Source organism: Lacerta agilis, chromosome 3, assembly GCF_009819535.1.
Source record: "Lacerta agilis isolate rLacAgi1 chromosome 3, rLacAgi1.pri, whole genome shotgun sequence".
NCBI classification, from domain to species: Eukaryota; Metazoa; Chordata; class Lepidosauria; order Squamata; family Lacertidae; genus Lacerta; species Lacerta agilis.
This window is the reverse complement of record NC_046314.1, coordinates 70,532,448-70,552,930: the sequence shown is the minus strand read 5'-3', so window position 1 is coordinate 70,552,930 and position 20,483 is coordinate 70,532,448. Positions and strand designations below refer to the sequence as shown.

General features: G+C 41.7%; 1 protein-coding gene across 1 annotated transcript; it reads right to left on the bottom strand.

Moving 5' to 3' along the window:
• Nucleotides 1-11,507: 11,507 nt before the first annotated feature.
• LOC117043943 (sulfotransferase 6B1-like) lies at nucleotides 11,508-19,533 on the bottom strand. Its single transcript, XM_033144211.1, has 7 exons — nucleotides 19,325-19,533; nucleotides 18,424-18,560; nucleotides 17,874-17,963; nucleotides 17,010-17,136; nucleotides 14,721-14,815; nucleotides 13,330-13,486; nucleotides 11,508-12,214 (listed from the first exon to the last, which is right to left on the bottom strand). Exons 1-7 carry the CDS (start codon nucleotides 19,527-19,529, stop codon nucleotides 12,084-12,086), a joined length of 942 nt encoding a protein of 313 aa, XP_033000102.1. The 5' UTR covers nucleotides 19,530-19,533; the 3' UTR covers nucleotides 11,508-12,083.
• Nucleotides 19,534-20,483: the final 950 nt, after the last annotated feature.

Here is a 20,483-nt window from a genome sequence, read left to right as displayed (position 1 = left end):
ATTTGTGCAATTTTTTTGAGCTATGGTTACTAAATACAATCAGAAAGCCACTCTGCACATGCGTTGGTACCTCGGATTTGCAAAATCACCCACCAACTTTCCTTAGACCCTATTCTTCATTTGCCATGGTCTGCACCCCTTTTAGCACCAGGAGAAACCATCTGATATTCAAGAAGTAATGAGGATCATCTCATAGATTGCTCATAGAATGGTGCATAGATATTGCTTGTGTTTACAATTTCCTGCCACCAAATAATATAATAATATAATAATATAATATAATAATATATCCAGGCCAACACAGGTCAACCTTGCACACAACCCAGATTCCAACGGTGGCATATGGACAAAGCAAGCACTAAAAGTGTATAAATCAAGTAGCTGGTCTCAACGGCAGCCTACATGTCAAGTCACACAAGTAGCATACATATATGAAGAAAGTACAGTCGTACCTTGATTTTCGAACAGCTTAGTTCCCGAAAGTTTTGGCTCCCGAATGATCGTAACCCAGAAGTGAGAGTTCCAGTTTTCGAACTATTTTTGGAAGCCAAATGTTCGACAGGGCTTCCACAGCTTCCAATTGGCTGCAGGAGCTTCCTTCAGCCAATCAGAAACCATGCTTTGATTTCGGAGCTTGAACAGACTTCCGGAACACATTGTGTTAGAAAACCAAGGTATGACTGTATTAGGAAAGGAAGTTTTCATAAGCGGTTTAGGCTGCAGACCTATAAGCACTTATCTGATGGAAATAAGCCCCAATGAAAACAACTGGGTTGACTTTTAAGTGGGCATGTATAGCAGGGGTAGTCAAGATGGTGCCCTCCAGTTGTTGTTGGGCAATTGGCCTTGCTGGCTGGGCTGATGCAAATTGGAGACTAACAAGATCTGGGTGGCGCCATGTTGGCAACTGCTAAATTAGAGACTTTCCACCTCTGTGCTTTCTATTTGTAAAATGGGAAACAGAATTAGAAGGGTCTTAGATGTAGCTCAACATGAGTATTACTGTGGTGCTCTCCATGCATAGGTTTATAAACTTCTATCATGTCGTTTCTTACACATATTATCTCTAAACTGAAAAGTCCCAAGCGCTGCAACCTTTATTCATAGGGAATCATTCGTCGTTGTTTTCTGCACCTTTCACAACTCTACAATAATCCTTTTTTAATTGAGGCAACCAGAACTGTACACACAATAATACAAATGCAGTTGCACCATAGATTTCTACAATGGCATTATGATATTGGCATTATGATATTCAATTCCTTTCCTAATGATCCCTAGCACAGAATGTGCCTTTTTCACAGCTACTGCACACTGAGGCCGACATCTTCACTGGGTCGACATCTTCATCCAGCTATCTACTATGACCCCAAGGTCTTGCTTCTGGTCCGTCACCCCTAGTTCAGACCCCATGAGTGCAAGGGTGAAATTAAGGTCTTTTGCTCCAACATGCGTCACTTTACACTTGTTTACGTCGGACTGCCGTTCTACTGACCATTCACTCAGTTTGGTGAGGTCCTTTCAGAGCTCTTGATAATCTCTTTTGTGTTTTAACAACCTTGAACAATTCAGTGTCATCAGCAAACTTGATGTTTTTCCACTCTTTTGCGGGGGGGGGGGGAGAAAGCATTCAGAAAGGTCACTCTGACCTCTGCTATCTGTGCCTGGCCTGTGTGCATGCAGGAATCCATTGCTGTCTCAGAAACCTTTTGCTGTAGTGATGGCACTTTTCAAGAATGGCAGAGGCAGTATGTGCAAGGCAAGGAGAATTTGAGGAGCCTGCACCAAAGGAGATGTAGGGGTGCCGCACATCTCCCACAAGGCATAGGTAGCTCACCTCTGCATCATATCAATGCACAATGCTGAAAGAGGCTGAGGTTTGAGTGTGCACTGCAAATCCCACCCCAATCTCCAACTTCTTATCTTCCATTGTCTAATTAATGACAGACAAAGCAAACATGCTTGGCCTTGGATTGAGGGTGGAGAGATTCTAGAGGCAGTGTAGTGTAGTGGTTAGAGTGTCAGACTAGGACGTGAGAGACCAGATTTCAAATCCCTGCTAAGCTATGAAGCTCACTGGGCAACCTTGGGCTGGTCACTGTTTCTCTCCCTAACCTTACTTCTCAGGGTTGAGGGGGGGGGTAAATGAAGTGGAGCAGAGCCACCTTGGGCTCATTGGAGGAAAAATAAATGTTGTTGTTGTTCAGTCATTCAGTCGTGTCCGACTCTTCGTGACCCCATGGACCAGAGCACGCCAGGCACGCCTATCCTTCACTGCCTCTCGCAGTTTGGCCAAACTCATGTTAGTAGCTTCGAGAACACTGTTAGTAGCTTCGAGAACACAAAAATAAATACCGGTATATAAATAAATAGGAAATAAATATTCACATCAGCAACAGGTTCAAATGACAAAGTCAGCAGAAGCTTTTTTGCTCTGAGTGGTTAATGGAAAACTCAACACAAGCACACAATTTCTTAAGTAAACCACTTTATTTTTTTAAAAATGTAGATTTTTCTAAGCCTCTTGGGTTTCTCAACATTCAATCAGTATATAAATCTTGCGAAACAACTAACTAAATAAACATTAAGTGCAGAGAAGGAAGGGATTAAGCGGCTGGCTTAGAACAAACATGATTTTAAAGGGGAAGTTTCATCCCTTGAACAAAACCCTGGGCGTTCCCTGTCCGAATGCTTGTCTCTATGCCTGATATGCCTTTTCACCACCTGTAAATGAAAAATAAATAAATAACTGTTATTCCGGAGATAATGGGGGTAGGGCAAATACTATAAATTATGTTAATCCCATTGTTTGTTCTTGCGTTCATTGGGGTTTTATCTTCTTTCAGAAATAGTTAAGTGTGGTGGTTCTGAGTCAGACAGCATGAGAGATGGGAACTGTTGTTTTTTTCTATTTGCCCCCACTCCAATGGTCCTGATCTGACCCTCCTGCACCTGCAATTTCTAGGGATGGTTGAAAGTTGCCACTGAAGCGAGTGGGAATGCTTTTTCTCTTGCGAATTTCAGGTGCAAAGGAGCTGATCTGGATGAGGACTGTAGCAAGAGCAAAGGGGGGGAACTGCCTACCACCATCCTCAAGCCAGGGCCCCAATCCAAATGAGGACCCCTATGCTGGTGTCAGAGAGTGGACTGCAGAGGAATGGTGGAGGCCGCCCCACCCCACACCCCCCATAGCCCGACAGCTGGCTATTTGGGAGAGAGAAATCATGCACTGCAAGTGGCGCCATTAAGAACATGTGTGGTTTGGCCTTTAGTCTCCAGTGGCAGAGCCCAGTCCTCCAAAGGTGCTCTGGAATTCCCTCCACTCAGACAAGGGAGCCTCTAGAAATAAAGACACTGGAGCCATAAATCACATTTCTATGAAACATATCAGCATTTTTGGTTATATCCAGTGCTATTTTTCTAGGAAAAAAGATGCCGGAACTCACCATGAGCGTCTCCCTTGTTCTCTTATAATGGCAATGAGAGGTGCCAGATATGAGTTCCAGTGAGTTCCAGCTGAAAAAAAAGGCCCTGGTTAAATTGTAATTTGGGGAGTTGGATCCAAATGGGTGAATATGTGCACCTTGGTTTCCTTGACTTCATTTTGTTATTTATTATTTAACTTATTGTATTTATATATTGTTCTTCCCTCTAAAGGAGCCTAAGACACGGTGTAACATGGGCGTACCGAAGGGGGGGCAGGAGGGGGCAGCTGCCCCCCTCTAGAAGCAAATAATAATAATAATTAAATGGTTATCGGCAGCCTAAAAGGAAAAAAAGTTCTCCTAAAAAGCTCAACTACTGGTCTTTCTCCCCCTCCCAAAATCTAAATAACAATTGAGCTCTGCAGCCGGCCACTGCGTGTGTGTGTGTGTGTGTGTGTGTGTGTGTGTTGCGCCGGCTGATCCTTGCAAAGAGCTTTGGAAATAGTTCCCTTGCATGGTGAGTTGCGATGGCTGAGGATCCTAGGAAACTGAGTTTTTCGGCCATTTGGGGGCTTTCTGTTTGGGGGGGGTTCTGTTTTTTGAAGCTGTTTTTGTTTGCTGTTTACATAATATGGTCAGTAATCTAAAAACGAACTGAACCCATAAAACATAAAAAACGGGGCAGGGCATTCCTCATCCCCCAAAAAGGTCAACAACTTTGAGCTGAACCCAAAAAAACGGGGGTAGATCACTGCTGAAAGTAGATCACAGTCTCTTGGGAGTTGGCCACCCCTGGTATAAGACATGTAACTAGAATAAAAATTAAAAAATTCAAGCAAATAATTGTAATAACTACTGTAATAAAGCACTGCTATAATTATATATAATTTCCCTAAAATTTTGGTTTCATTCGCCTTTCCGTGCTGAAATGTCACAACCTGAACGACCATGGCTTGCCCCCCCCCCCCAGTTTTGATCCTGGGTACGCCCCTGCGGTGTAATATAAATAGCACGATTTACAACACACCACAAGCACAGCTAGATTCAAAACAGGTTTATCTCCTTAAAGTCCAGGGAAACAAATGTCAAGGAATGGCTAGATGACAAAGAGTGGTGGGAGCCGCCCACCCAAGAGCCCCCCAGGGAGGACACAAAAGATGACTCAGATCCCACATCAATGGTGTGGTGAAACACTAAAGATCAGTCTGCAGAAGGGACTAGCTGGGAGGTGCTAGAAGCAGGGAGTTTGAGCGATCAAGGGGGGTCAGAAGGAGGGCCTTCCAGGACAGGCTGAGAGGCTGAGAGTCACAGTGTGAGTGCAGACTCAGGCAGAGAAGAGTCAGAGGCTACACAGCATCAGGACAGTCCCAGTCCGCTGGTTCTCCTCCTCCTCTGACACCCCGCTTGAGGAGAATCCTGCAAGTTGCTGAGCAACGGACCAGGCAGACTCCTCGCTCACCCCCTTGACACAGCCTTCGTCTGCTTGTGAGGGATCCAGAGTGAAAGGCTAGAGGGCGGAGGGCGGAGCTAGTGGTCAGTTTCAGCAACATCTCAGCTGGATTAAGACGAACCAGAGGACTCTACTGTGTTGTTATTTTCTATGGCTAAAAAGTTAATTGCATTCCGTGTCTCCCATGTATGTGCCTGCCCTGTGGTTGACCTGGCTCACTTGACAGCTCCTTGACAGCAAATACGTCTTCAGTAGGCATGCTTGATCATGGGTCGAGTTACAACCTAATATCCAAAATCAACAAAAGTTCTATGGTAATTCCACTGCATTGTACACTGTCATGGGTTGTGCCTGTAAATGTAGTTTGCTTTGGAGGTTTTTACACAAATTGCCAGCACTGGGGAGGAGAGGCAATCCAATTCAGAAGCCAAGTGTCAGGGGTGGACTGCTTGAATTCAATACACATACACTATGTTGTGGGTCTGAGATACATTAAACAGCCTCAGTCCTGTATACCTGAAGGAGCGTCTCCACCCCCATCGTTTGGCCCAGTCCAACGCCGAGGGCCTTCTGGCAGTTCCCTCACTGCAAGAAGCAAACCTATAGGGAACCAGGCAGAGGGCCTTCTCGGTAGTGGCGCCCGCCCTGTGGAATGCCCTCCCATCAGAGGTCAAAGAGATAAACAACTATCTGACATTTAGAAAATACCTGAAGGCAGCCCTGTTTAGGGAAGTTTTTAATCTGTGACATTTCAATGTATTTTAATATATGTTGGAAGCCGCCCTGAGTGGCTGGGGAAACCCAGCCAGATGGGCGGGGTAGACATAATAAATTATTATTATTATTATTATTATTATTATTATTATTATTATTATTATTAAACCCTCTCCCTGCACTCCTGCCCTCATATTTGGCAATTTGCATTTGTTAAAACAACTTTGATCCATTTTAATGGAATTTTGTTCCCTTTGCAAATTGTGGGTGTGGCTCTCCCAATTTGGATCAGTGTACAGTGAAAGGATTACTGTTGCTGCCCAGCCCCCCCCCACCACCACCACCACTACTGTCATGCTAGGATCCTGATCCAGATTGGGAGCCTTGCAGTGACAATTTGTGTAATTATAAAAAAAAAACAACCCCACATCAAACAACCCTGTACTTACTGCACAGTATTGACATCTAAACAAAATTTAAAAAAAATTCCTTCCAGTAGCACCTTAGAGACCAACTAAGTTTGTTCTGGGTATGAGCTTTTGTGTGCATGCACACAAAAGCTCATACCAAGAACAAACTTAGTTGGTCTCTAAGGCGCTACTGGAAGGAATTTTTTTATTTTTTATTTTGTTTTGACTATGGCAGACCAACACGGCTACCTACCTGTTGACATCTAGTTCACATCTCAATGAGCTTTCGTTTGAGATTCTGAATCATTTAATTTGTTTGCCATGCCTAGAAAGACCAAATCAAACATGTTTGATCTTTGCACTTGTTGCATCACTGTTAAACGGTTTGGAAGATAAATGGGTCTGTGAGCATATAATAAATGATTAAGAAGAGGAAAGTACACATTATGGGCCAATGCCTATAATAAAACCTTGACAACAGATTCTATATCAAAATGAAAGTGCAGTCATAGGCCTTTAAATACCCCTATGTTCTAAGAGATAAGGCTTTGTGTGCATCTATCCAAACATGCACATTTTTGTATGCACATTTGACTGTCTACACATTTTTGCAAGCAATTTCCCCTAATATAATGCATTTCCATTTGATATTTTAACCAATCTCTTCATGTTTATGCACAGACAGCTTTGTGTTTTGGCTACATGTTTTTGGGAAACTGGATTGTTTATAGGTTCAACCATAAAAGTAAGGTGGATCCTAAAAACATACACCTCAAGGGTCAAAAGCCAGGGTAAAGAGTTGCATCTGCAGCATTCTCTGAAAGCTGTCTAATGAAGATGCCAGACGCATGCCTGGAGAGATTTTCCTCAAGGGCACCTCAACATTCCTTGTGAGTTTCATGCAAACAAGAAGATCTAGCAGCAGAAACATTTTAAAATGTTTCAACTGTAAAGTGCCTGGCACGAAAACAAAACAAAACAAACCCTTGGCCCTATTTGACTGAAATTTTGATGCCCTGCCCTCAATCCCTGCAGACTTCATACAGTTATGTTCAGAACTGTAAACACTATAGGCTCCCTGGGACTTTGCCAGAGCCATAGCTAGGTGATCTTGCGCCCCTGGCAGAACCATCCAGATTGAGCCCCACAGCCCCTAGTCACGGACAAATTAGTTATTCTTTCTGCCCATAGCTGTCAAGTTTCAGATTTGAAAATAAGGGATCGGCAGTCTCACCTATCCCGGGAACAGTCACATGTCAGTGGTGGGCGGAGCCAGAAGCAAAAGTGGGCGGAGCAGCAATGTAAACTCCAAGCGGGCTCGGAGCGGAGCAAAGAGGAGGGCAGCCAGCAAAGAGGAGGGTAGCCATGTGCTCCGCGCGATGGAGCCCCATCGTCTTCTTGTCTGATCCCATCAAAACAGGACAGGAAGCAGCAGCTGCTCAAAGGCAGCCAGGATCCGCCTGCCAGCTAACCCTATTGGCCGGCTGAGGGGCTCGGCGGCAACGGATAGGGGCTTACACCCCCCTGTAAGGACGGGAAACAGCTCCCACTTGCTTTGAGGGCTGAGGCATTTCTCTCCAAGTAGGCGAGGTCTTCCCACCCAGTCCCTGGCCAGCAGGGGAGGAGCTGCTTCCATTAAAAATGGGAAATTTAAGGGAAATGAAAAAATAAGGGAGAGCAGTGGGAAACTGCTCGAAATAAGGACGAATCCTGGGGAAAACGGGATACTTGACAGCACTGTTTCTGCCTCTCCTCCAACCTGCCCCCCTCTCTATTTAAAACCCTTTTTTATGAGGTGTGGGGATTGTGGTCAGATTGGCGCTGGCAAGCCACGTCAATTCTGTAAAGATTGGCAAAGGTTGGAAAAAGCAGTGCTGGCAAGCCACACTGATGGTGGGCACCAGGTTGGGAAACATGTACTCAGCTAGAGCAGGAGAACAAAGGAATAGCTGGAAAAGTACTGGAGGATCATGAGGTGATTAGCAGGATGGGCACATCAGGGAGAGGCATGAGGAAAGGCATGTACGCAATGAAGATGTCCTGGGAGGAGTTTGGGGGTGTCACCTAAGGAGCCCAGGGCAGGAGTATTACCATATATGGAGTGAATACCCCACCTGTGGGAGAGGTTTTTCCTTTTGTGGTCCGTGAGACTGTGCCTAAAGGTTAATCTTTAACTGCCATGTAAAATAATCAATAAAAGGGAGCCCACAGGCACTGCTCGTGGTTGCCTTCCCGTGGAAACCATCCTGTCGTCACATCGTTCTTTTTTGTCAGCCCAACAATGAGGCAATAATCAATATTTTTATTTATAGACATATTTATGGACATATTTATTTTTAAGCCAATTCTGTGGGGGGGGCCCTCACCTGCGCCCCTGGTGGGGGCCTTCCTCACCACCCCCTAGCTACGGCCCTGGACTTTGCCATTCAAATCACTGGAATATTAATATGAGATTCACAGCTTGTTCAGGAATCAAAGAGAATATGATGAAATTGGTCTATAGATGGCACTTAACACCAGAGAGATTAGCAAAAATAATTGAACAGCGTGTTAATGTCTTGGAAAAAGTTTCATTTGCTGCTCAAAACCAGACTGACAAACGCCTACTCCAATTGGAATCTGAACTTAGAAGGAACAATCTTAAACTTATACGTTTTAAAAACCGTCCACCTGAAGGAATTCAGGCAATTGAATATATTGCGAACTGTTTAAAGGAAATTTTGGAGCTACAACAGCTTGATTTAAGGATGGAGATCAGTGCTGTTAAGAGTTTCCCACTGAGAACCAAGAAAGCCGTTTTCAAAATCATGATAACGCGGTATCCTATCTACAAGCAATAAATGTGGATAAAGAGCCTACTTGACTGGAAAAGGGCGGGGCAGCCGCCCTCCATTTTGAAGATCTCTATTGACTTGGCTTTCCTGATTGAAGAACTGCTGACTCATGCTAATTCAGTCTCTGAACAAAGCTTCCTCGGTATAGAGTTAAGCAACCCCAGATATATTAGTTATTTAATAATGGTGGTGGTACAATAAACATCATTATGAAAGTTGAAAGTCCATGGGAATATTGATATGTGATTTAATAAGTATCGAACTAAGTAATATATGTGGTTTTCTTATGTATATAAAGTGTTCCTTATGTGACAGGTTAAAAAGCTCCTGAATATTATATATGTGAACCTAGGAGCTCAAAAGGGTGAATGTCTGCGTCTCCTACAGAGCGGAAGTCATACATTTGGTTGTTTTTTTCTCCTCTTTTTTTTGTTCTTTTTGTTCTTTATTTTTGTTTTATTGTTGAGTGTATTAAGTAGATTTTTTTGTTTTGTTTTGTTTTGTTTGCTTGCTTGTTTTTACTGATATTTTAAGTGCTGATATTATATTATTAATTATTGGTTATTGGTATATATCTTTCAGAATCCTTTTTACTGTTGATAGAACTACTTTCCACCTTTCTCTCTTTTCTCTCTATTTCCATCTTTGAATACTTTCAAATAATAATTATTTGATTGGGAATACTTAAAGTCAATTTCAGTGTGTATATAGATATAATGGGTAGAGTCCGTCTTATATATATTTAGATTTGCAAGAATGTTAATTAATCATATATGTTCATAATCCATATGTTAAATATAAGCATGGTTAATATATGACTCAGGTTGGAGCGATAATAATTGCTAGTATATTTGGTTTATATTAAGCCTTCCAAACAATTTTGCTAAAGATACAATAGATGACAAGAAAACCTATATACTAAAGTTATAATGAGAATTATAAGTATGAATGTCAAGGGGTTAAAGGAAAAGAAAAAACAAATCCTAACACTAAAATATCTACAGTCATTAAAGGCTGATATAGGTCTATTGCAGGAAACACATTTGACGGAACAAGGGGCTCAAACTTGGAAATGTCAATGGGTAAAAGAAGTTCTTTCAACAAACTTAGACGGAAATGCTAGGGGAGTCACAATTTTATTTAGGAAAGGCTGGCCTTATGAAATACAAGAAATAATAAGAGAGGAAGATGGTAGTTGCTTAATAATTGTAATTAAAACAGAGGGGACAGAAATAGCAATAGTAAATATCTATGCCCCAAACACTGATGATCATAAGTTTATTCACAACTGCTTTAAGAGATTAAGCTCTCTATCATACCAGCACTTGATAATGGGTGGAGACTTTAATGAAATTTTAGATCCACAGATGGATACCACCTCAATAGCTAGAAAAAAAGACGAGGGTTAGAAAGACAATTAATAACTATACGATACATTGGAATTTAGTGGATTCATGGAGATTGCATCACCCTAAGGAGAAATCATATACATATTTTGCAGGAAATCATAATACCCATCATAGAATTGATTTCTTTCTAACATCAGCATCACTACATCCTTTTACTAGTTGATGTGACATCGATATTCCCATTATAGCTGATCACTCAGCAGTAATACTAGAATATAATTTAGTTAAAACCCAAGAAGGTATGAGGAGATGGTATCTTAATATATCATTATTAAATGAAAAAAAAATCATTCAATATATAACCCAAGAAACGCAAATATATTTTAAAAATAACTCCAATTCTTCAACATCAAGACTGATGGAATGGGAAGGATATAAAGCTTACATCAGAGGGAAGATAATATCTTTCTCTGCCAACAAGGTCAAGATGCAAAGATTAAAAGAAAATAATCTAAAAAGTTCTTTAAAAACACTATGGGGCGATATGGCAAAAAACCCGTCTAAGATTACATATGAAAGAATACAACAAACATTAGAACTGAATAATATATTAGCTCAAAAAATTGAGTTTAGCCTACTAAGTCTAAGACAAATATATTGGGAACAGGGAGAAAGACCAACAAAAACTCTAGCTAATCGTCTAAAACAAAAGAAAGCGAACCAAATAATACCTTTAAAGTTAGATTTTGAGTTTGTTAATATATTCATTGAGTATTATTATTTATTGTTTATTGTTTGTTTGTTTGTTTGTTTGTTTGTTTGTTTGTTTGCTTATGTGTTGATTTGTTTTTGTTTTCATTGTTATATTTGGTTTTGTAATTTTGAAAATATTAAATAAAGATTTTTATTACATTAAAAAAAAATCACTGGAAAACACAAGCAAATCTTCATTCATGAAATGAAATGACCTTACAAAGCAAGAATGAAATGAAACAACATATGCTCGCAAAAGACAGCTCACACATTACACGTAAAAGGGTACACCTCACATGTACAAGTGTTTGTGTGAAAGAGAGTGCACTTCTTGACTTGTATAGCAGTGCTACAAAAGTGGTGGCAAGAGCCCATGGGGTGCCAGGCACACACACAGGGTCTGTTTCCCTTTGGAAAATAGAAGACATGGCGCAGACTGTTGTGCTTTAAGAAATATGGTTTATTCACCTATTTACCCCTTCAGTCTGCATGTAGGGAGTCCAGATCTTACGGCATAGTCCTTCTAAGAGGCAGCAGCATAGCCAGCACCCTCCAAAGATGGATCTCAGCCCTTTATTCCTCCTTCTTTCTCCCAGCAACCCTTGCTCAAAAACTCTCTCTTCCTGTCCCCTCAAACACACCCCATCACCTTGGTAACAGCTCACTCCCCAGGCTAAAGGATTCCTCTCCCCAATGGTCCATCAACACCTTTTTGTCATGTTAGCAGGTTTGTTTGCCTAAACCAGCCCATGAGTTCCTTTGCAGCTTGCATTCTCCTTTCATATCACAAATAACCAAAAAACCTAGCATTTATCAACTTCCATGGTTTACCCTAAATCCATAACAATATGTTCACAAAGTAACAAAAGACAGTCCACACATTACACTGAAAAGGGTACAGCCTCACATTTACAAATGTTTGTGTGAAAGAGTGCACACTTCTTGATTTGTATGGCTGAACTATTGTGTACACAGGTACAAAGACTAGACACTGTTGAATGCAATTTGTAAATGCCTCTATACAAAAAGATGGGGGTTGCACATCTCTACTAGATACAGACATAACATTTTGAACTTTGGCACTCCCCTCATTATGCTCAGTTTAAACAAGGTTAGCTCTAGGATCGAGGGGGTCCTGGGTCAAGACTTCAAGCCTTGCAATACACCCCATATTTTAACTTTCCTCCCAATTCTGTTCCACCCAAGCGTTCTTCAAATGTTGCATCCATTTTTTGGTTGTGCTCTTCACTGAAATGATTCTTCCAGTCACTAACGCCACCTGAACAGAGTAGATTTCATTAATAATAATATCCTCAAGCAATATGTTTTGATCAGTTGACAACTTCTCCTGCAATTCCAGATTTAGGGTGCTCTAATAAGAAGAGTTTGGATATGATATCCCGCTTTATCACTACCCAAAGGAGTCTCAAAGCGGCTAACATTCTCCTTTCCCTTCCTTCCTCTCCCACAACAAACACTCCGTGAGATGAGTGGGGCTGAGAGACTTCAAAGAAGTGTGACTAACCCAAGGTCACCCAGCAGCTGCATGTGGAGGAGTAGAGATACAAACCCGGGTCACCACATTACAAGTCCACCGCTCTTAGCCACTATACCATGCTGGCTCTCATTTTCCCCCTATCCACTGGTGTGCTATTGCTTTCGAAAACCAAATCTGCTCACTGATGTGTCTTCCTCAAAAAAATGGGAAGAGAAGACTGGGCAATACTCTGAACTAAAAAGAAGAGCTTCAAATCCCAGAGTTTCCTGAAGAGAGGGGTTGAACATTAAACCACTCTGAGACCTGTAGCTCTGTGAGGAGAAAGGCTCTCCTAACCACTTCCAGTGCCCTTTACAAACCACAGCTCCCATAATTCTTTGGGGAAACCATGGCGGTGTAAAGTGGTATAATACTGACTTAAATATGTATTGCAGATGGAGCCTCAATAAATGACTACCACTTCTAATGTCACAATGAGGCCACCAAGCCATTCTGTTCCTTAGATCAGGAGATGTGCTCTTAGTGATGCTTCCAGAGTCCACGCTTCCTTACTTTCGCATATGAAACTCATCAACCAACCTTTCATCACCGACTTGCCTTCAACATAAGGGGAATGTTGTGGTCCCCAAAATTCTTCTCCGGCTTGGATTTTAAGCTGAGTTGGAGAACTGCTCCCTCTTACCCACCCTCTTTCTTATCAGACTGCCACAGCAGTTCCAGTGTTGATAGGGAGAAAGGCTTCTCTCCCTGACCCATCTATTTCCCTCCTGCACTGCCTTTGACTGAAATGCAGTTTTATCAACAATCCAGGCACCCGGAGCCCCTAGACATGCAATTATATGCTTGCAGCTATTTTTAAACTCTAGTGGAGCATTAATATTGTCTTTGAAGTTTACCTTTGCGGAATAGAATATCACCAAATGCGCCATGGGTTTTCCCAGCGTTTTCCTTCATAGCTTTGAAACTGCTTCTGTCCACAACCCCTTGAATCTCGTCATCAGTTAGCTGCAAGTCAAAGAATTCACTTATCCGTTTCACTCCCAAAGGTCTATTCTGAAGCAAGGAAAGTAAAATACGCAACGTTAAGTATTAATTGTTTCTGGAGGAATTGTCAAAAATGCAGTCATTGCTGAATGTGTTACTTTGAAAAGAGCAGAATGAGTGGGATCTACAATGTACAGGCATGGAAGGTACAATTCTGCGGTTTCTTGGAAGGCTTTGCCAGGAACCATAGGATGTAGGAACTACCAAGGCACTTTGTGGAAGGAGGGACAGAAGGAAAGAAGGGCCAATAGCTCAACAGCAGAGAATCTGTCCCAGGTTCAATCCTGGGAATCACCAGGTAGGGCTGAGAAATGCTTCTTGGCTGAAACCCTGGAGAGGCACGGTCAGTCAGCATTTTTAGGGTGGGGTGACTGGTGTGGTCGCACTGGGTGCCACGCTGCAGGGGGCACCACAACAATGCTGTAGAATGATTGGGTTAAAAAAGTGCTGCAGAATGAAGTGTGAGAAGCGGGGGCACCAAATTTTAGTGTCACTCAGGGCGCCGCTGAAATTTGAGAGCCCAAAGAACAATCATCCGACACAATATAAGGCAGCGTGCTGTGATTCTAAGGCCTTTACTGGTCATTCGATCACATATCACTCAAAGATTATAATTATTTTATGCTAGAACCATCTCTATAAAGAAGGACACATACATTTTGAAGTAATACCTGAAGGCAGCCCTGTTTGGTGAAGTTTTTAATCTGTGATATTTTAATGTATGTTAATATTTGTTGGAAGCCGCCCAGATGGGTGGGGTACAAATAAATTATTAGTATTAGTATTAGTATTAGTATTAGTATTAGTATTAGTATTAGTATTAGTATTATTATTATTATTATTATTATTATTATTATTTTGACTGGTTCAAGTACAGTGGAACCTCGGGTGATGTACTGTCCTCCTTACGAACACTTCGGGTAATGAGCTCCGCTAATCCAGAAGTAGGTGCTTCTGGTAGCGAACTTTGCCCTGGGATGCGAGCGGAAGTCAAGCGGGCAGTGGCATGGCAGCAGTGGGAGGCCCCATTAGCAAAAGCACACCTCATGTTAAGAATGGTTTCGGATTAAGAACAGACCTCCGGAAAGGATTAAGTTCGTAACTGAGGGTACCACTGTACTGTATTCCAGTTGAGCCGACCATTAGGCATCGTTGTCTTGACTATTTATAGCCACATGAGCCAGGATTCAGCAATGCCCCTTGCCAAAAGTGCGGGGCATCCTCCACACAGCAAAGCACTTGCCTCCTTCAGCTCCTCATATGTGATTGCCATGACATTTGCGTCGTCAGCGTGCTTATTCCATTCAAAAACAAAGTCAAAATAAGAGCCCCAGACCACTGCAAGGAAAGATAGAAATACAAGGCTGGTTAGCTGAGGATCAAAACATTCCTGTGCCTTCTGAATATAATGAGGCTTGCTTATCAGGTGTAGATGTTATATCATTAGGCACAGCAAATCAATCCTTTCTTCATAGCTCCATACACAGAGGACAGTGACCCCTTTTGCCATCTGAGGTGGAAAGGGAATGTGTTGCCACGCTACCCTGCCCCTGCGCCACCCTAGGAAGCCAAAAAAGGCAGTGCCCCCAATGGTGGCAGGGAAGACACTGGTTTCTGGTGAGTTCTTATGAAATTTCACTTGAAATCAGCGCCACTTCTCCAGAGGCACTGTGGTGAGTGGGGTACCTGCAGGGGTGCCACCTCTTTGGCTTCTGTTTCACCCTGAGACAGCATGCAATTTGAAAGCATGGCCAAACTAAGTTTTCCCCTAGATGCTCCTTAATATATGTGGAGAATCTGCAGGCCTGGCATTTCCTAACCAAGGGCCCTGCGAAAGAGATGCCCTCTTACCCTGGTGTAGAAGGAGGAGCATCATTTAAGTCAGCCTGTATATCTGGCCCTCAGGACCCTTCAAACACCACATTTTTCCACAGCCACACATCATTCTCCTCAAGCTATACACCCCTCTCTGGTCCTGCTTCACACCCTCTTTTGAATTGTCATTGTCTGACTGGAATATGTTCACCAGCTCTGCCCACACATTTTGCTTGTCTGGGTAGAGAACAAAGGGGTGTGTTTGTGTAATGATCAGTTTACTGTACAAAGGTTGAATTTACATTTCTCGCCCTGGCCTCTGGCCTCTCCAAACACTGGCTTGTGACCCCTGTAAGGCTGACCTTGAGATAAAAAAAGATTCCCAGCCTCTGCTTTCTGAACATCTGGAATTAAAGACAACGACTGGTGGCTGAAATGTGCATGGGGTCAAACGAAGTATGAATCCTATCCCTGTTTCTTTCCTTTAAAAAAATACTGTAACATAATGAGCATGACTAATAACCCAAAGGTGCAGTAGCAGAGTATTACATACCCTCCAACATTTCTCCGATGAAAATGGGGATGTCCCATTCCATAATGATAATTTTTACTATTTATACCCCACACATCTTACTGGGTTGCCCCAGCCACTTCTGGCGGCTTCCAACATATATAAAAAACATAATAGAACATTAAACATTTTTTTAAAGCTTCCCTATACAGGATTGCCTTCAGATGGCTCGTGGGTCAGGTAATTCCATACCCTTCAACATTTCTCCAATGAAAATAGGGACGTCCTAAGGAAAAGTGGGACATTCCGGGATAAAATCAGAAACCAGGACAGCTTCTCTAAATCAGAGATGTCCCTGGAAAATAGAGACACTTGGAGAGTCTGATATTGATAGAAAATGTGTCTGTGGGAAGTGGGGTGGGGTGGGGGGGAGGGACATTTATTATGTTCATTGGTTTGTGTTTTTTGTTCTCGTTTATATCATGTATTTTGTGTTTTTATATTGTATTTTTATGTTGTGAACTGCCCTGAAATCTACAGATGATGGGTGATATACAAATTTAATCATCATCATCACCACCACCACCACCATATATAATAATCACCATATACAAAGCAAGCAAGAACACAGACAATAAGAGGAAGAAGTGGTAACACACCAATATGAATCAAGGCATCCATATTTCCTGAGGGGGCGTTGACGGTGAATGGTGGTCATCTAAGTTCAAAGCATAAGAAATACAACCCAACCCAATGACGCAAAAGTCTTCTGGATTTTGTGGGCCAAATTTGGCCTGCCAAGCCTTTCTTTTTCACCTCTGAGGCCATTTTAGTCAAGGCATGCCCTGTTGACTTAAGGGCACGTAAAGGTGAGGTTTAGCCAAAAGGGGCTTTGCAGGCAAGGCATTTCCCAGTCCCACAACAACCGATTGTGACATCAGATGGCTGAGTAGGTGTCCCGCTCACTTGCCCAACCTGGTCCACAGGGTGTTGTGGGCCAGGTTGAGCAACCAGGTTGTGGTCCACGTTGTGGACCAGAGTTGTCCCACCAGGCCAAAAAGTTCCCTTACCCCTGGACTAAATTGATCAAACTGTGATATTGATCCAAATTAATGCAGTCATTCTGATGGGCCTACAATGCCTTTCTTTGCATAGTTATCTGCAGATAAAGCCCAATGCATTCAGTTGGGAAATGAGGGAACATACTTTGTCCATTCATAAAAGCTGTAAAGAAGTCATCCCAGGTATTGTAAGAAGGAAGAGGAGATAACCGATTGACAAAATGGTAAAACGAGGTGGCCACATCTTTTGGATTTCTAATGAGCAGCAGTATCTATAAGTAAAAAAAACAACCAATATTTATGAAGTTTACAAAGCTGATTTTGATAAAACTGTTGTAATAAAAATATTTTTTGTTGCTTATTTGTTGGCATATGCTCTTACATATTATTTGTTGCTTATTTGTTGGCATATGCCCATAACTCTTACAATACATATTGTGGCTTACAATACATAAGTAAAATACTAATAATACAAAGGAGAAGGAGGAGACCTAATGTAAAAACAAAATAAATAAAGCCACAAATAAAAATCTACATGTATACAACAAAAGCAAACCTCATTCAAAATTAGAAATAAACACTTAAAAAACAAAAGCCCAGGTTACCTAAGTTATTAAATGAAGTCCTGGGTGAAATGGAAAGGTTTTCACCTAACACTGAAAAGGTCGACAGGTTGGTGCCAAGTGAGGCTCCTTGCAAAGCAACAACAGCAGACCAAAACTGGCTGTCACAGAAACACCTCATACCATGTCATTGAAACTCTAAAATGGACAATGAGCCACTAGAGAGGTTAATAGATCTAGGGTTGTCATATTTCAGAAAGTGAATCTCCAGACAGAAAAATTTGCAAAATCGCAAAGAAATTGGGTGTCGTCGTCCCCCCCCCCCCCGGGCATTTTGCCAATTTCCATGCAGACACTGCATGCTGCTGCAGTGTTCCAGATATGTCCGCGAATTTCCTGATTTACTAAATCAGTCCAAGTCCTCCACACCATTAAGACTCACGCACCTTGGCTTTGTTCTTGAAGACCGATGCAGGAAGATTTTGAGGAGTGAGGTGGGTAAATATGACTCTTCGAGAGGGTAAATCTGCCATCCTCTTTGGTAAATTGTATGGGGTGGAGAGAAAGTAAATAAAGTTTAGCATTTCAAACAGAAAGTCAAACAGAGCTTTCAAAATCAACCATGAAGTGCAACCCTATACTGTATGCCCAGGAGTGAGCCCCATTGAGTTCAGGGGTGTGTACAGGATTGCTACCTAAAAGTTGTTGATAGAGAAGATGATCAAGAAAAATAATTTAAGGGCATTTGGGATAGCTTTTCTCAACAGCTGTGTGAAGAAAAGTTTTGAAAATGGTACAGAGTATAGTTGCAGATGGTTCAGCATCTTTCTGGAATTAAAGAACATCTTTCTAGATTGATATATAAAGTTCATCCCCTGGTACAATGCCATCTTTATCATGTTATACACACAATACAAGCTGTCACTAATAAAAGAGAATTCACTGGAATAAAGCAGAGTCCCTTTCTGCAGTCTTAGGAAACACATTTTTATCCACCTGGTACTTCTCTGGATCTCCAACTTCAAGATAGGGAAATTCTTCCAGTTGTTCATTATCCAGGTTACTTGTGTCTTCGTTATTCTTTGCAGATGTTAATACTAAATCTGTTAGGATCTGACCAACCCAGTTTGTACCTGAAAAGGGGAGAGAGGGAATGTGATGTTTTTACCTCACGGCTACAATGATTAAACAGTAATCAGTGCTAATGTACTAGGGAACTTTTTCTTTTTATGAAAAGTATATAAATATAATGAATGAATTCATAAAATAATTGTAAAAATGGAAACAGTACACATATCACACACGTCTTATTACCACCTCTCAAAATTATCGTTTTGACACCAGGCAAAGACTTTAAAAACAAAAAACCCCTGGTGGCATGGAAGGATGTGCACTGCAGATGCAGTAGTGGATTTTGTGGTTGTGATTTCCTATTATTATGATCTTTTTTATTTAAAAAAAAACTGCCATGGATGTGGCAATATCAGATTAGTATTGTCACAATGAAGGAGTGAGGCTCAGTGGCATAAAATCTCCTCATCTACTAAGTCCTGATGGAAGAAAGGTATAGATATATTGCAGGTACCAGCGTAAGTAGGGGAAGAGCAGAGTGGTGCATTTTTTTTTAATGGGGGAGACATTTTAATCCTGAAAATGTTGTTGAGGAAGAAACTAAACCACCCCTTACCAGCACTCCCTCATGGTTACTATTGATTGTTTCCTAATCACAAATCATTTGTCCTGATAACTGTGACATATTTTGGCCCTCATATCTTTGACATATCAGGGACAGGTCCTTGGACATTTCATTTGAACAGTGTGATCTATGTCCCCTCTCACCCCTCTCCCAAACCACCGTTCAGAATTATTCTGTTTATAGCAAGCAAATGATATTTACCAGACTTGGGGTATCCTGCTAGGAACACATCGTCACTCCTTGCCTCAAAGGACTCAAGAGCTTTGAAGGTCTCAAGGCTGCAAACTGTACTTGGATACAAAAGCCCCTTGTAAGAAAACACCAGCTCTTCGGGTGCCATCGTTTCAGCATCAGCCATTGCCTTATCTATTAAGGCAATAAACTTCTTCCTGTGTGTAGTAGTCATTTTCTCCTCTTACTTGTCCAGAAGTCACTGTGAGTGGAAAGCACTGCGGAGAGGCTGAAAGCCAAAGCCTTCCTTTTAATAATGTCTGTGGGCAGAGAGAATCGGATGAAGAGCCCTTGCTCTGCCACACAGCTGTATATAGGGATGTGGCTCTATACAAAGAACTTCCAGTCAGAGTAACTGAAAGTAATCTCATAAACATTGTGTTGGATTAGGCCCAAAAGGGGTTGGGGGGAATTGAAGAACTGAATACCTTAAAAAAAAAAGAACCTGAAAGACCTATCTGATTTCAAAATGTCACACTTTCAAAAATAAGGTGCCATGGAATTACTCCCTGGTACACTTGCATAATACATAACCCGAAAACAATGCAAACTGCACTCTGAAGGGGTATGCCTGTAATTTCACATTCGTACAGATGTTCTGTTATTCAAGGACAGCATCACTGAGGGGAGAAAGAAGCATTTATGCCAGGAAAATAGAGAGAGGCATCCTTCTTATGTGTAAGCCTTTGAGTTTACCCTATATATTGGGCAGTCAAGGTTGGTCTTCAGGGAACAATATTTGTTCTTTCTGGCAGGAGTTTGTCTCAGGAATGCTACTGATTGTGGGTTGTGTTTTGTGTGAATAACACCGACTAATCCTCTGTTTTAATTGTGTGGTGGAGTTTGTGGTCAGATCCATAGGGTATCCCCACCCCTGAGGAGTTTGTCAGCTGCCCTGTTATCTTCTTAAAGACAACTGTTTGGAAACTTATTTTGGATCAGAAATTGAAGGCTTCACAGTATCTGATGCTCTTCTGTATGCTGTTTCTTATTCGTTGTGGGAGAGTTTTCTAACACAATTATAGCTATAGAAAACAAATAAGCAAAAGAGTGAATAATTTTGGCAGAAAAGAAGACATTTAAAACATCCTAGGAACATTTGAGCCTTGTTACATCATTGTGGTATCAA

Excerpts from the sequence above, each read along its gene's own strand:
- LOC117043943 (XM_033144211.1), bottom strand. The coding sequence starts at position 19,529 with ATGACTACTACACACAGGAAGAAGTTTATTGCCTTAATAGATAAGGCA. Across the intron at positions 17,137-17,873 it reads TCTTCAAGAACAAAGCCAAG|ATACTGCTGCTCATTAGAAA; the intron begins GTGCGTGAGTCT and ends TTTTACTTATAG. Across the intron at positions 13,487-14,720 it reads CATATGAGGAGCTGAAGGAG|AATAGACCTTTGGGAGTGAA; the intron begins GCAAGTGCTTTG and ends TCCTTGCTTCAG.